The 17,835-nt window shown below is 40.8% G+C and overlaps 1 protein-coding gene across 3 annotated transcripts in view; it reads left to right on the forward strand.

Moving 5' to 3' along the window:
• Positions 1 to 17,835, forward strand: part of pds5b (PDS5 cohesin associated factor B) — a 289,329-nt gene that overhangs the window by 134,368 nt on the left and 137,126 nt on the right. For all 3 annotated transcript variants that reach the window (XM_072477000.1, XM_072477001.1, XM_072477002.1), the window contains exon 10: positions 4,349 to 4,443. In XM_072477000.1, coding sequence (XP_072333101.1) covers positions 4,349 to 4,443 — 95 coding nt within the window. The remainder of the gene's footprint in view (positions 1 to 4,348; positions 4,444 to 17,835) is intronic.

Genomic DNA, 17,835 nt, shown 5'->3' on the forward strand with positions numbered 1-17,835 from the left:
CTGTAGCCCAATTCTTTATTATATAGAAGGCTGGGCTAGAAATTGACCTGATTTGTGGTGAAGGTGATGGGTGATACGGTTTTTAATATCTCTTGCTAGTTTGCTGCACATTTCTATTTAAGCTGCAAGTAAAGAGTTGGGGGTTCGGGGTGGATGGGGACTGTTCGTATGAGGGAAGATGTGGAAAGTTAATGAGACAGGACAAGGCAGTAGTGGAGGAATGATGATAATGGATGATACCCAGTCTTTGATGGCAAATGACAGAATGCACCTTCAAATAAGGTCTGAGTAGGGGAAAAAAAGTAATGAATGCAGCAAAAGTTATACAAAAATAAAATTGATAGCACAAATAGAAGTAAATGGGTATGATATAATAGCAATTGCAGAGACATGGTTACAAAATAACCTTGAATATTCAGGTCCCAGCCTTGTTATTTGACATTTCAAAAGAATAGGAAAGAAGGGAGGTGCAGTAGCTCTGTTAATAAAGGATGAAATCCATACAGTAGTGAGAAACTATTTTGGCTTTAAAGATCCAATTTGTGGAATCTATAATAGTGAAGGTGAAAGAAAAGCAAGGATAAGAAGTCACTGGTAGCATTAGTTTATATGCCTTCCAGCAGTAGCTACATTGTAGGACGGAATATAACTCAAGAAATAATGGGGATTGAGAGTTATTTTAATCTTATAAATCGAACAAATCAAATTAACAATGATAATCCCGAGGGTGAGTTCATATAATGTATTTGGAGCAATTTAGAACAGTATATTCTGGAACCAACCGGGACTAGACTATTTTAGACATGGCCATAAGTAATGAGACAGAATTAATAAGTGATATCGAAGTAAAAGGATCCTCCAGGTAAGAATGATCACAACCTGACAGAATTTCACATTTAGTTTGAGGGTGAGAAACTTGGATCCGAAACTAGTGCCTTAAACTTAAATGAAGACAAGCATATGAAGATTGAGTTGCCTACAGTGGACTGGGAAAATAAGTAAAAGACGAGAAGATTGATCAGCAAAAGTAGACATTTAAGGATATATTTCACATCTCTAAACAAAGATGTACTCAATTTGGTAAGAAAGACACTTTGAGAAGAATGTACCATCTAGAGCTATATAAGTTAAGGATGGTTTCAAATTGAAAGAAGAATGCAATGTTCTGAAAATTAGTGGTAGGCCAGAAGATTGGGTAAATTTTAGAAACTATCAAAGGATGACTTCAAAATATAAAATGAGTAAACCAGAAATAAATATTAACACTGTAAATGCGTCTACAAGTATGTAAAAAGGAACAGCGCACACTCTTTTGGGGATTGGATGGCGTTGAATGTTAGGGGTGGGGGGGGACTATATATGTCAATGGTGACAATGGGCAATTCCTGATTTCTTTTTTCTTTCTCCTTCGGAGGTTTCGTTTTATTTGATGCTTGTATTGTCATGCGGGCCGTTGTTTGGGGGGGTTGGTGGGAGGATGGGATCGTTGTTGTTAATAAGGGGATTGACATTGTATTTGTTACCGTTTACTGTTTGTTGGTGGGGTGTACATTTTGAAGAAAGTGAAAATGGAGAATAAAAATATTTTTTTTAAAAAGGAACCGTGCACTTAAAATAAACGTTGATTCCTTTGGGGGATGAGAATTAATAATAGGGAAATTAGGAAATAGCGGAGTCTTTGAATGTGTATTTAATATCGGTCTTCACAGCACCCTCAAGAGTATTGAAAGTCAAAGAGATCTAGGAGTACATGTCCACAGGTCACTGAAAGGGGCAACACAGGTGGAGAAGGTAGTCAAGAAGGCATACGGCATGCTTGCCTTCATTGGCCGGGGCATTGAGTATAAGAATTGGCAAGTCATGTTGCAGCTGTATAGAACCTTAGTTAGGCCACACTTGGAGTATAGTGTTCAATTCTGGTCGCCACACTACCAGAAGGATGTGGAGGCTTTAGAGAGGGTGCAGAAGAGATTTACCAGAATGTTGCCTGGTATGGAGGGCATTAGCTATGAGGAGCGGTTGAATAAACTCGGTTTGTTCTCACTGGAACGAAGGAGGTTGAGGGGCGACCTGATAGAGGTCTACAAAATTATGAGGGGCATAGACAGAGTGGATAGTCAGAGGCTTTTCCCCGGGGTAGAGGAGTCAATTACTAGGGGGCATAGGTTTAAGGTGAGAGGGGCAAGGTTTAGAGTAGCTGTACGAGGCAAGTTTTTTACGCAGAGGGTAGTGGGTGCCTGGAACTCGTTACCGGAGGAGGTGGTGGAAGCAGGGGCGATAGTGACATTTAAGGGGCATCTTGACAAATACATGAATAGGATGGGAATAGAGGGATATGGACCCAGGAAGTGTAGAAGATTGTAGTTTAGTCGGGCAGCATGGTCGGCACGGACTTGGAGGGCCGAAGGGCCTGTTCCCGGGCTGTACATTTCTTTGTTCTTTGTTTGTTCACACAAAGAATAGTAGAAAATCAAGGGGCATAAAGCAACGAGGAATTTAAAACCAGCTGAGGAATTTAAAACATCATGATCAGTACGTAACACTAATGAGTCTAAAGGTTGATTGGGGCCCCCCTGGATCCAATAAAGTGACAATTATTTTTTGAGGCTGTTATGAGCAGGATGGATGGATCGTAGATGTGATGTTTTTGGATTTCCCAAAGACATTCAATACTATGTGGCATAAGACATTACTGCCCAAGAGAAGAGCTCATGGTGTTGGCGATCTTAACATGGATAGAGGATTGGTTAACTGAATTGGAAATAGTGGGTAATTTTCAGGTTAATAATACGGAACTAGTGGAGTGCAACAGGATCCGTGCTGGAGCCTGAACTATATATGATCTGTATTAATGACTTGGCTGGTGGGGTTCCGTGTCAGTGTATTTTAGCCCAATTTGCTGATGCCAAGATGGATAGGAAAACGAGCTGTGAGGAGGATGCAAATAATCTGCAGAGAGGTACGCAAATGGGTTAAGTGAGTAGGCAAAAATGTGGCAATGGAGTATAATGTGGGAAAATGTGAGATTGTCCACTTTGTGAAGAATAGAAGTGCAGAATGTTATTTTAATGGAGAGAGACTGCAGAATGCTGCTGTACAAAGGGATCTGGTGTTCTTTTACAGGAATTAGTAAAGCTAGATGCAGGAACATCTAAGTAGTTTTGGGGGGTATATGCAATGCTGCCTTTATTTCAAGGTGGATGTTATGTAACATGTGGATGTCTTGTTACAATTGGACAGAGTATTGACGGGACCACACCTGGAGTACTGCATACAGTTATGCTGGTCTTTATTTAGGGAGGGGTGTACATATGTGGAAGCAGTTCAGAGAAAGTTTACTTGGCCTATTCCTGGGATGAGGGGTTTGTATTGTGAAGAAAGGTTGAGAAGTTTGGGCCTATTGGAGTTTAGAAGTAGGTATTATTGAAACCTACAAGATCTTGCAGGGTAGATTCCAAGAGGTTGTTGTTTTCCTTTTATGGGAATCTAAAGAGGGCAAAGTTTCAAAATAAGGGGTTTCCCATTTGGGATTGGGAAGAGAGAATTTCTTTGGAGGGTCTATCATTTTGGGAATTCCCTTCTCTGAGAGCAGAGGAGGCTAGGTCATTGAGTATATTCACAGCTGAGTTCGACAGATTTTTGACCTGCAAAGGGAGTCTACAATTATGGGGGTAAGGCAGAAAAGTGGAATTAAGGCTGTAAACAAATCAGCCATGACTTAATGAATGGCAGTGCACGTTCAAGGGGACAAGTCATCTGCACCTATTTCCTATATTCTGAAGACTCGTAGCTAGATTGTCGCCTCAGCAATTTGGCAAAGGACTTGTTTTTTTTCTAAAGGGAGAATTATAAAAGTATTGATGAATTAATTTAATACATTTTGGTGTTTGGAAGAGATGGTAGTGAATTGGTTGACTATGGAAGAATTTTGAGTTAAATAATATTTTCCATATTTAACCATGGAGTCTTCAATATCTTCCTTTCCTTGTTTTCATTCAAATTTGCAAAAATGTTTTTAGGATGAAAGCAAAGAAAGAATGCAGATTTCCAAGTGTCAAATATATTAGCTGAAGCACTTGCTAAATGGGCATTCATGCGATAGAAAAGGGAATTTGGGATAGATGCTCCAACTGGTAATTGGAGAGTTGCAGTCAATTGTTGTGCTACACACCAAAACTTTGCCAAACCTACCTTATTCGGATCTGAGTATTTATTCTTCTGATTATAGTGGTTCCAGTGGGTAACTTAAAATATTACCTGATGTCATGAAGATGTTCATTACATAGATTTTCCATTTAATAAATTCAGTTTCTATCCTCCCCATTATTACTGCAATTCTTCCTTGTAGATTCAATGACATCCATGTTCCCATCCGCCTTGAATGTGTAAAGTTTGCGAGTCACTGCCTTGTGAACCACCCAGATTTAGCTAAAGACCTTACTGGTAAGTATCTAGTTGACTTTCATTTTATAAATAATGTATTGCTTTCTTGACTAATAGATTAAAATATAATTCCACTTGTTTTACTTTTTATTATGCCATCATTATATTGGAGGACTGAATCTTTGTGATATCGGGTAACAATATAACATTCAATAATGAGCTTTAAAACATGAAGCAAAATAATGTATTGACTTGTAATTGAACTTAATGTGATTAATTGCATACATAGTGAAAGGGGATGCATTACAAAAATTGGCAAAATGAAATGAGTTTGATGTATAATATTAAGTAACAACAAGAAATTGCATTTATATTACCCCTTTAATGTAAAATTAAACCTCCAGGAAGTTCACTGAGGCAATCATGAAATGAATAGAAGGGTTGGCTAAGTCGGGTGAGCTTTAAAGAATGAGAGTATGGCAGATGGTTGTATCAGGGATTTTGAGAACATAGGAGCTAGGTCGAGGTGGCTGAAGGGTGAAGGAGAGGAACTTCAAAATAAGCCAGAGGAACAGAGAGTTCTGCAGTGATTACAGGTCTCAGAGAGATTACGCAGATGGGTGGGACCATAAACAAATATGAATACATAGATGACCATTTTAAATTTGAAGTTTGCAAAGCTGGGAGCAATTGTAACTGAATTGCTGAATGGGCAGGACTGTGTCTAGTGGGCTACAGGTAGCCGAATGAGGGTAGTATTGATATCATTGCTTCTGTAACTGATGAGGATTTGGCAGAAAATGGGCAGAGTTGGATTGTGTCATTGATATGAAGGTAGTCTTTGCGGTGGTAATGTGGGCTCAGGAGCTTTTCGGTAAAACGGTCAGTTTTCAGACAGTCTGGTTAAGCACGAGATGGTGATTGGCGAAAGGGATAGAATTAACAACAAGGGTATGGCATTTGTGCTGGGCTGAAACCATGAGTATGGTGTTGCCAATGTTTAACTGGACAAAATTGGCATACAGTAATTGATGAGCTGCAGTTAAATGACCTAGGAACTGAGGCAGTGCACAAACTGAGAAACATCGGTGTGGTACAGCTTGGCGATCCACCCGTGTGTGGTAGCTGACCCAATGTCCAGTGTGATGTTGAGTCCTTGCAAGTGGATGAGGAGGGCACTCCATACGTCCTTGAGGATTTTTGAAGGTGACCTGGGTATGGGAATAGCAGCCATTTACTGGTTGGTGGTGGTTTGATTATAGTTGGTTGAAGTTTAAGAATGGAAGCATGCGAGAGCAGTTCTGTTGAGCTGGACACTGGAGGCAAAGTATTGCGAGAATGTTGTGGTTGGGCAAGTAACAGCTGTAAAGCAATTGAGGATAACAAGGTGGGAACATACACCACAGTTGGGGTGATGTCATTTGTGATTTGGGCTAGTGCTGTTTCGGTGCTTTAGCAGTGTTGGAAATCCAACTGGGAGAGATTCAAACATGGAGCTGTGGGAAAGATGGGCATGACTTTGGGTGATGACAATGTATAAGTGCTGGATTATGTCTTCTGGGAATTTGGCAGATTGTTCGAACAACTGATTCTAATTTTATTCTAGATCTTGGTGAAATGACATTTAGATTATTCTGTCCAATGCTAAGTTCCCAGCCTTAAAAGCACAATATTCTGTGCAAGCGTGCTGGTTTGTGATCTTAATTATGAAGAGACTCTCAGAACTGAATTGGGGTTTGATTGGATAAAAAATTGAGAGAAGGATAATCTGGGACCTCAAAGGACTGCACAACATCGACAATGTTGGTTTTAATTTAGTCTGACAGTAAGGCTGCAGTATACAAGGACAAAATCAAATCTGCTTCAAGGAGGATGATAAATTTTAAGAATACTCCAAAGGTTGTGGAAACATGCAACTCATAGCTTAAAAAAAAAAAGATATTGGGTTAAGTACAATTTAATTGAAAAGATATAGAAGTTTTCGCAGCATTTTAAGGTTCCTACGCTGCTGGAATCCAGGAAATTTCATGTGTTGATGGTGGGAAGAAATTCTAAAAAACTTTCCCTAAGGAAATTAAGACCAGGCCATTTGCTTCCACAGATCACAAAATGTAGTCCATTGTGAATTCAAGCAATCTATTAAGAAGATCTTTTTTATTTCACAAGGTATTATTTCAAGATAATTTTGAGGCTTTAGTAATTGGAGACCAATACAATAGATGAAAATTAAGTTTCTTGCATCACCAAACATAGTGAGAACTTTTGAATTTCATAGAAATTACAGTGCAGAAGGAGACCATTCGGCCCGTCGAACCTGCACCGGCTCTTGGAAAGAGCACCCTACCCAAGGTCAACACCTCCACCCTATCCCCGTAATCCAGTAACCCCACCCAACACTAAGGGCAATTTATCATGGCCATTCCACCTAACCTGCACATCTTTGGACTGTGGGAGGAAACCGGAGCACCCGGAGGAAACCCACACACACACTGGGAGAACGTGCAGACTCCACAAAGACAGTGACCCAAGCTGGAATCAAACCTGGGACCCTGGAGCTGTGAAGCAATTGTGCTATCCACAATGCTACCGTGCTGCCCATAAATTTATAAATACTTATTCTAAGAATGCAACTCCAACAATTCTCCTCTTCCATTTATAAATTAAAAAAAAAAAATATCAAAATTAGCAATAAGATTACTTGGTGTTTTGTGCCTCCATGCTTGAAGTAACTATTTGACGTCACGGTGCTGTGCTGCTCTAAGGTAGCGACTCAGCAAACAAAAGACAAAATGCAGTTCAAAAGATCTGATCTTGCTGGTAGCATAAAAGCACAAATGTTTTTATAACAAACATCAATGCAATATTTTTATTTTCAACTTGCTGTTCGCATAATGAAATCCAAGTGACTCAAACACTCAAGCAGCTGGATGCTTTAATTTTGATGAATTAAAAGTCCTTAAAATCAAGAGGTTGCTGCATCATTTTTTTTTTTCAGCAAAAGATTCTGTATTTCTGTAATGGCTTAATTCACAATTTCATAAATATATCTATTATTTCTGTTGCACTTTCACCTGGCTCAAATGTAATTCATAACACTAGTCACAATTGAACAGCTGGAGAGTACAAGACAGTAAAGTAAGCAAATCGGCTATTTAAACTTCCAATGATGAAGTACTAAGGATATATGAAAAATAATCGGGGAATAATCCGGTTGTTCCTTGGGGATATGCTCCACGTGTTATAATAATATAATCTCTTGTGAACAGTAACACAAATTGAGATTTAAAATATATTTGCTCTCTGAACATGGACAGGACTGCCAATGTTGCATTTCTTGTCTGTTCCCGAGTTACCCTCGGGTTGTGGTGGGCCTTCCGTTTGAACTACATACGAACAAATGAATTAGGAGCAGGCCACTTGGCCCCTGCTCTACCATTCCAAAAGATCATGGCTGATCTGATTGTAACCTCAACCTCCCATTCCTGCCTACTCCCAATAACGTTTCACCCCCTTATTAATCATGAATCCATAGAACTCAACCTTAAAATAAATATTCAAAGACTCTGCTTCCACTGCCTTTTGAGGAAGAGTGTTCCAGAGACTCATGACCCTCCGAGAAAACATTCTCCTCTGTCTTCAATGAGTGATCCCCTTTTTAAAATGCATTTAGTGTACCCAATTATTTTTTTTCCAATTAAAGGGCAATTTAGCATGGCCAGTCCACCTAGCTTGCACATCTTTGGGTTGTGGGGGTGAAACCCACGCAAACACGGGGAGAATGTGCAAACTCCATACGGATAGTGACCCAGAGCCGGGATCGAACCTGGGACCTCGGCGCCGTGAGGCTGCAGGGCTAACCCACTGCGCCCCCGTGCTGCTCCATGATCCCTTATTTTTAAACAGTGACTCCGATTTCTCTGATAAGAGGAAACATCCTTTCCACGTTCACCCTGTCAATACCTCTCAGGATCTTAAAGGTTTTGATCAAGTTGCCTCTAACTCCTCTAAAATCGCCTATCCTCATAAACCACCTGCCCATTTCTGGTATTTAGTCTAGCAAACCTTCTCTGTTCAGAGAAACCTTCTCAGGGCTAAATCGCTGGCTTTGAAAGCAGACCAAGGCAGGCCAGCAGCACAGTTCAAATCCCGTACCAGCCTCTCCAAACAGGCGCCAGAATGTGGCGACTAGGGGCTTTTCACAGTAACTTCATTTGAAGCCTACTTGTGACAATAAGCGATTTTCATTTCATCTGTTCTGCTTCTAATGCACTTAGATCCAAGACCAGTACTACACACAGTGCTCCAGATGTGACCTCGCTAATGTCCTGTGCAAACAATTCCCCATAATAAGCAATAACATTCTATTAACTTTCCTAATATTCACTCAGGAAAAAGATAATGTTGTGGAGGAGAATGCTGAGACCCAGGCTATTAGAATAGATGGCATTGAGGTACGTAGGGAAGAGGTGTTGGCAATTCTGGACAGGCTGAAAATAGATAAGTCCCCTGGACCTGATGGGATTTATCCTAGGATTCTCTGGGAGGCCAGGGAAGAGATTGCTGGACCTTTGGCTTTGATTTTTATGTCATCATTGGCTACAGGAATAGTGCCAGAGGACTGGAGGATAGCAAATGTGGTCCCTTTGTTCAAAAAGGGGAGCAGAGACAACCCCGGCAACTATAGACCGGTGAGCCTCACGTCTGTAGTGGGTAAAGTCTTGGAGGGGATTATAAGAGACAAGATTTATAATCGTCTAGATAGGAATAATATGATCAGGGATAGTCAGCATGGCTTTGTGAAGGGTAGGTCATGCCTCACAAACCTTATCGAGTTCTTTGAGAAGGTGACTGAACAGGTAGACGAGGGTAGAGCAGTTGATGTGGTGTATATGGATTTCAGTAAAGCGTTTGATAAGGTTCCCCACGGTAGGCTATTGCAGAAAAAACGGAGGCTGGGGATTGAGGGTGATTTAGAGATGTGGATCAGAGATTGGCTAGCTGAAAGAAGACAGAGGGTGGTGGCTGATGGGAAATGTTCAGAATGGAGTTCAGTTACAAGTGGCGTACCACAAGGATCTGTTCTGGGGCCGTTGCTGTTTGTCATTTTTATCAATGACCTAGAGGAAGGCGCAGAAGGGTGGGTGAGTAAATTTGCAGACGACACTAAAGTCGGTGGTGTTGTCGACAGTGTGGAAGGATATAGCAGGTTACAGAGGGATATAGATAAGCTGCAGAGCTGGGCTGAGAGGTGGCAAATGGAGTTTAATGTAGAGAAGTGTGAGGTGATTCACTTTGGAAGGAATAACAGGAATGCGGAATATTTGGCTAATGGTAAAGTTCTTGAAAGTGTGGCTGAGCAGAGGGATCTAGGTGTCCATGTACATAGATCCCTGAAAGTTGCCACCCAGGTTGATAGGGTTGTGAAGAAGGCCTATGGAGTGTTGGCCTTTATTGGTAGAGGGATTGAGTTCCGGAGTCAGGAGGTCATGTTGCAGCTGTACAAAACTCTGGTACGGCCGCATTTGGAGTCTTGCGTACAGTTCTGGTCACCGCATTATAGGAAGGACGTGGAGGCTTTGGAGCGGGTGCAGAGGAGATTTACCAGGATGTTGCCTGGTATGGAGGGAAAATCTTATGAGGAAAGGCTGATGGACTTGAGGTTGTTTTCGTTGGAGAGAAGAAGGTTAAGAGGAGACTTAATAGAGGCATACAAAATGATCAGGGGGTTGGATAGGGTGGACAGTGAGAGCCTTCTCCTGTGGATCGAAATGGCTAGCACGAGGGGACATAGCCTTAAACTGAGGGGTAATAGATATAGGACAGAGGTCAGAGGTAGGTTCGTTACGCAAAGAGTGGTGAGGCCGTGGAATGCCCTACCTGCAACAGTAGTGAACTCGCCAACATTGAGGGCATTTAAAAGTTTATTGGATAAGCATATGGATGATAATGGCATAGTGTAGGTTAGATGGCTTTTGTTTCGGTGCAACATCGAGGGCCGAAGGGCCTGTACTGCGCTGTATCGCTCTATGTTCTAATTACTTGCTGTACCTGTATAACAGCCTTTTGTGATTTAATGCACTAAGACACCCAGATTCAGATTCCTCTATCTCAAGAGCTCTGCAATCTCTCTCTATTTTAAATGATATGCTTCCCTTTCATTCTTCCTGCCAAAATAGACAATTTCACATTTGCCCATTTTATAATCCACTTACCAGATTTATGCCCATTCACTTAATGTCCTCTTCACAATTTACTTTCCTACCTATTTTTGTGTCGTCAGCAAATTTGGCATGTCCTCTTCACAATTTACTTTCCTACCTATTTTTGTGTCGTCAGCAAATTTGGCAGACATACCTTCAGTCCCTTCATCCAAGTCATTTATAAAAAATTGAGGCCCCAGCACTGATCCCTGTTACACATCCTGCTAACAAAAAAGACCCATTTACACCAATTCTGTTTCTTGTCAAATTTCCAGAAAACATTCGATAAGGTGTCACATTAAAGGTTATTATGTAGGGATAGCATATTGGCAAGAATTGAACAGTTCCCCTTTGTCAACAGCGCATGTGACTCCTTCATAAAACTCCATTAATTGATTATAATCTTTATTAGTGTCACAAGTAGGCTTACATTAACACTGTGAAAATTCCCTAGTCGCCACATTCCGGTGCCTGTTTGGGTACACTGAGGGAGAATTCATAATGTCCAACAAGTACGTCTTTTGGGACTTGTGCCGTACATTATTTCCCTTTCATAAAACCCTGTTGACTCTGCCTGATTGCTATGAATTTTTCCAAGTGCCCTGCTACAACAGAGAAAATGTTAGAAGCCATTATTAAAGATGACAGATATTGTGCTAACTGGCTATAGTTACCTGCTTTCTATCTCCATCTCTCTTTGGATGAAGGAGTTACATTTCTTATCTTCCAATCTAATGGAACTTTCCCCAAATCTAGGGAAGTTTGGAAAAATTCAAACCAATTCATCCACTATCTCATTGGCCACCCCGTTCAAGACATAGGGGTGAAGTCCATCCAGACCTGGATTTGTCAGCCCACAGTCCCAACGATTCACCTAATACCACTTCCCTGGCGAGAAAATTAAGTTCTTCCATTTACAGCTATTTCTGGGATGTTACTTGCGTCCTTTTTCGTGAAGATGATGCACAATATCTGTTTAATTCAGTCCTACTTTCCATTACAGGGGCAGCATGGTGGCATAGTGGATAGCACTGTGGCTTCAAAGTTCCAGGGTCCCAGGTTTGATTCCCTGCTGGGGCACTGTCTGTGTGGAGTCTGCATGTTCTTTCCGTGTCTGCGTGGGTTTCCTCCGGGTGCTCCGGTTTCCTCCCACAGTCTAAAGACGTGCAGGTTAGGTGGATTGGCCATGATAAATTGCCCTTGTCCAAAAAGATTAGGAGGGGTTATTGGGTTACGGGGATAGGGTGGAAGTGAGGGCTTAAGTGGGTCGGTGCATACTCGATGGGCAGACTGGCTTCCTTCTGTACTGTATGTTTTATTAGTAATTCACCAGACACACTTTTTCTATAGGACCAACACTAACCGTTGTTCACTCTTTTCTTATTTATGTACCTATAGAAACTCTATCTGCCATTATATTACAAGCTAGCTTCCTGTTCTACTCTAGTTTTGCCCTCCTTATCAATCATCTTGTCATTCTTTAGAAACAAAGAAAATAGGTGCAGGAATAGGCCATTGGGCCCTTCGAGCTTGCGCTATCATTCAATATGATCATGGCTGATCATGCAAATTCAGTATCCCACCTCCGCTTTCTCTTCATACCCCTTGATCCCTTCAGCTGCAACGACCACGTCCAGCTCCCTCTTGAATATATCCAACGAACTGGCCCCAACAATGGTAGAGAGCTGGCCCCAACAATGGTAGAGAGCTGGCCCCAACAGCTCTCTGTGGTAGAGAATTACAGAAGTTCAAACTCTCTGAGCGAAGTTCTTCCTCATCTCAGTCCGGAATGGCTTACCCCTTATTCTTAGGCTGTGACCCCCTAGATCTCGACATCCCCAACATCGGGAACATTCTTCCTGCACCTAGCCTGTCCAGTCCCAACAGGACTTTTATGTTTCTATGAGATCTCATCTCATTCTTCTAAACTCCAGTGAGTACAAGCCCAGTCAATCCAGTCTTTCTTCATATGTCACTCCTGCCATTCCGGGAATGAGTCTGGTGAACTTTCGCTGGACACCTTCAATAGTAAGAATGTCCTTCCTCAAACTGGGAGACCAAAACTGCACACAATACTCAAGGTGTGGCCTCACCAAAACCCTGTATAACTGCAGCAAGACATCCCTTCTCCTATACTCAAATCCTCTCGCTGTGAAAGCGAGCATGCCATTAGCTTTCCTCGCCTCCTGCTGTACCTGCATGCCAATCTTCAGTGATTGTTCCACCATGACACCCAGGTCTCGTTGCACTTCCCCTTTTCCTAAACTGCCACCACTCAGATAATAATCTGCTTTCCTGTTTTTGCCACCAAGTGGATAACCTCACATTTACCCAATTATATTGCATTTGCCAAGGAGTTGCCCACTCGGCCAGCCTGTCCAAGTCACCCTGTAGTCTCTGCATCCTCTCTTAATCTTCTGATCTGCCACTCATCTTTGTAAGTTTAATACTGTCTTTAAGTTTATGAAAGGGAAATCCTGTTTGGCAAACTTACTGGAGTTTTCTGAGGGTGTAACTAGCAGAATAGAGGAGGGTGAACCAGTGGATGTGGTGTATTTGTGTTTTTTTTTCAGAAGGCCAAGTCCCACGCAAGCTAGTGTGCAAAATTAAAGCACATGGTATTGGGAGTAATATATTGTCATGGATTAAGAACTGGTTAACAGATAGGAAAGAGTTGCAAGTGGCAGGCGATGACTATATTGATAAATTCAAATTACTGCAGATGCTGGAATCTGAAACAAAAAGAGAAAATACTGGACAATCTCAGCAGGTCTGACAGCATCTGTGGAGAGAAAAGGGAGCTAACATATTCATGATTTGGACGAGGGAACCAAATGTAATATTTCTAAGTTCGCTAATGACATGATACTTGATGGGAATGTGAGTTGTCAGGAAGCAGTGGTAGTTTCAAGTGATCTGAGTTTGTATTGTTAAATGTTAGAAATAAGGTATAGATTTTAAGTGGGATTAATTTAGTGTTTCTGTGTAGGAAAGGATAAAACTCTCGTTAGATTCCTGTTAAACAGAGGTGTTTGCATGTGTGGGTTTTTTTGGATTTCAGTTCAAACTGTGCCTGCACTGCTGAGAGAGTATGACATGGAAAGTAAACATTAGTTTGAAGAAAGAATGAGAGCTAAGCAAGCAAGGGCCACTTTAGGAAAGATGGGCCTTGTGATTGTGTTTAACTGAACTCCTGGCAATTGGAACTTAGCAGAGGGAGAGCAGGTAGCTTTCACAATCCTGCTGGAAGCAGGAGAACTATAGAATGGAGTAATGGGCAAGAAAGATAGTTCCAGAAACTAGGAAATGAAAACGAAAGACGTTTCCATGAAGATCGAAAGGAAAACTGGAATTTGAACGATAGAACTGGGAAGAGCAGAGCTGATTAGGTTGGCTGGTAAAAAGCGACATATCTTAAGCAATTGTCAAGTTTTGAGTCCTTATTTCCAGCCTTTGAAACAATCCTATTGTGTTGGGGACAGAGTTTGTGTGGAAGCTTGGATGCAATATGTGGCAATTCAAGACAAACGAATACTGCCATGAGAGTTGTAAATCCTGGAAGTGGATCCTTGCTCCAACAACTGAGAGAAAGCATTGTTTGAGTCTAGTTTGGAAATATTTGTGCAATCATCTGGGGGAATTTAAGGTAAAATTCACAGAAGTTCAGTTGGGTAACATCCGCCACTTGGTTTCTGAATGAGGTGTTGTCTGACCTGAATTAGCCTATTGGGTTACAGGGATCGTGTATTTATTGACAACATTATCGCAGAAGGTATATTTGTAACCGATGTTCGTGTTGTAATTGGTGTGCATGTGTGAAGATAAGTGGAAATGAAGAAGTATTGTATTATAGTCAAACTTTTGACGTTTTTTCCTATGTAAAAAGCTAATTGGCAGTCCTGTGATTGTTCATTCATGTTTTTTTTTTAAAAGTTGCGATCTTTTGAGCCAGGGTTCCATTTTGGGACTTTCTCATCCAATAGTAACATAATTAGGATTGCAACAGAGTGCTTGGGAACATGAAGAGGCTTCAGGGTGATTTCGATAGATTGAGTGAGTGGGCAAGTACATGGAAGATGCAGTATAATGTGGATAAACAGGAAGAGTTCCACAGCAGAAGGAGAAATAGGAGTATTATTTAAATGGTGATATATTGGGAAATTGACGTACAAAAGGGATCTGGGTGTTTCAAGTACACCTGTCACTGAAAGCAAGCAAGCATGCAGGTGCAGCATTTAGGAAGGCAAGTGGTATATTTGTCTTCATTGCATGAGAACTTGAGTACAGGAGCAATGATGACTTACTGCAGCTATACAGGGCTTTGTTGAGAGCACTGCATTGTGTAATTGTGGTCTCCAGTTCACCAGACTGATTCCTGCGATAGCATGATTGACGTATGAGGAGAAACTGGATCATCTAAGTCGTATTCACTAAGGGGATCTTCTTGAAACCTATGCAATTCTGACTGGACAGACTGGCTGATGTTTACTTTGGCTGGAGTGGGATGGGGTTCAAGATCAAGGGGTCACAGTCTCAGGATACAGGGTAGGCTATTTAGGATGAGATAAGGAGAAATTTCTTCACTCTATGGTGGTGAACCTGTGGAATTCTCTACCAAAAGGCTGTAAAGGCCAAGACACTGAATATATTTAAGAGGGGAAATAGATTTCTGTACACTAAAAGCATTAAGGAGGGTGGGGAGAGAGCGGGTGCATGGTGTTGAGATAAGACTATGTGGCGGAGCAGGCTCGATGGTCCCAAAAGCTATCTTGCTCTAATTTTCAATGTTTCTAGTTATGGCCTGGGAAACCGAAAAGGAAATGGGTAAAATCACGCTTTCAGAAATTTGACGATTCTGGGAAACTATTGTGTATTATCCAACTATACTAGTCAATTATAGTTGGACTTGTTGTCTCTGCAATTCGCTGTACAAGTTGTGTTGTCGTAATGCTATTTAAAAACCCTGGGTTCAAATACATAACTGGCAGCATGTCTGCTAAAGCTATAATTGAGGCAATCATTGATTTCACCCATTTATTTGGGTATAGACAGATGGCTAATTAAATATTTGTTTTTGGAGGTTCCCTGGTGTGTAGATAATTTAATGAGGGCTGATGCTTAGTCCTAGCTAACCAGGTCATTGGACATAGTGGGATACAGATGATGTAATTAATGATCAAACCCAGGTCTGTTCTTTGTTTTGGAATCTGCGAGAACGATTTGGGTTGAACAACCGTTTGCCATATGATTTGGCTCAGACGAGACAGAAGAATATCCGTTCCTAATTAAACAGCTTTTCAAAAACCCTCCAATCCATTTCAGTAGGTGAAGTTTAAAATCTATGGGAGTAATAAACTAGATAAACGAATATTAGAATATTGAGGTTATTTGGCTTTATTCATGTAAAAGCCAGGTCTGCATTAATAATCTGATGGGCAGATGATGTGCGTAAGCTTCAAAATGCATGGGTTATTCTAACTTCTGTTCATTCATTAGTAAGTCCATGCTGAGCTTGCTGAATGTTTAACATGCTGATATGTGCAAATTCTATCTTGTCATGAAATGAACACTTTTTTAATGTATTTCAAATTTTTACTGTGCATCCTCCAGTGTGTTTTAGTATGCCTGTGGAAAGTGTATATTACTGAATCTAAAGTCAGCTAATTGCTGTATTAACCTGCCAACTGCAACTGCTGGACTCTTACCAGGATATTCAATATTAAAATTTTAATTTGCATCAGGAAAGCACTGATTTGGAGGTTATGTTGGTTAGTCTGTTTTTATTATTATGACAGGTTTGTTATAAGCAGAGGAACAGGAGGAAGCTGTTCAGCCTGTGGGGCTTATCTCACTATTCAATAGGACATGGCTGATTTGTACCTCAACTCCACTTGCTCTTTGAAACTCTTAAGAATGAAAATCTATTTGCTGTCACAAACCAGCTTGAACTCAATGAATCAAAAGGTCTCTGTTTATGACTCCATGACCATAAAAGTTTCAAGCCACCATTCACAGCTTTTTTGGGGGGAGAAAAGAATTGCAGAAGCCAAAGAGAAAATGCTGGAAAATCTCAGCAGGTCTGGCAGCATCTGTAGGGTGAGAAAAGAGCTAACATTTCGAGTCCAGATGAGCCTTTGTCAACGCTTTGACAAAGGATCATCTGGATTCAAAACATTAGCTCTTTTCTCTCCCTGCAGATGCTGCCAGACCTGCTGAGATTTTCCAGCATTTTCTCTTTGGTTTCAGATTCCAGCATCTGCAGTAATTAGCTTTTATTAAAGAATTGCAGATATCTACAACCATCTTGTGTAATGTGTTTCTTGATTTTGCCCTGAATGGCCAAGCTCTAAATTATGCCCTCATGTTCTGAATTCGCCAACCAGAGGAAATAATGCTGTTATTGAACAGTAAGTACTTTAGGTAAAAATACCATCAGTTTAACTAGCTGCTACTCAACATAGGGGTGCAGTTTCTGTTGAGGTGAAACTTATTTCATTTTCTTACTTGTATTTGAGAACCTCTAACAGAGCAGAGATGAGGCACTACCAATTATTTGCAGAACAGAATCGGCGAAGAATAAATACAGAACAGAATAAGTATTCGTAATGTTGGTGAATTATTAACTATGTCCAAAATAAAGTACAATTTTAAAAATGATTGGCAGGAAACTATTTTTCTGAAACCTACTATCTTTTAATTTCCTTCTTCTCTGGGAACCAGTGGTTGAGAATTCTTAATTCAGAGGGCAGAAACCTATCTGACTCTCTTTTTCTAAGTTGTGTTGACAAAAAGGTGCATGTCTACAGGTAGGTTCTGCTAGCCTTTTCTTTCTCCACTGAAATAAAATAGTGCTTCATGTAATAGCCCATTTTATAAAGCTGATTGTGGAATCTAATTCAACCTCTACTAAGATCGGTGTGGATTTTTCCTCTGACACAAAGCCCATTTTGTCCTGTCCAGATGTGATCTGAAATAATTCTCTTTAGCTTATTTTACTCCATTTCACACTGGTGTAATTCCCTCCTAAACTTCTCTGCGCCTCATGTCTCTTTTTCCTTCTTTTAAAAATGCCCTAAAACACTTTGACCAAGATTTCTTTCTCAATATTTTCATGGGTGACTTAGGTGTTAATTTTGTTTGGTAAACTCCTGTGAAGCACCTTGGGATATTGTACTTCATTAAAAGGCAATTTATAAATTCAATTTGTCTTTGTAATTACACAGTGTGCAGTCTCAAGCCTGGGAATCTGTCC

Source organism: Scyliorhinus torazame, chromosome 15 (assembly GCF_047496885.1).
Source record: "Scyliorhinus torazame isolate Kashiwa2021f chromosome 15, sScyTor2.1, whole genome shotgun sequence".
Classification (NCBI taxonomy): Eukaryota; Metazoa; Chordata; class Chondrichthyes; order Carcharhiniformes; family Scyliorhinidae; genus Scyliorhinus; species Scyliorhinus torazame.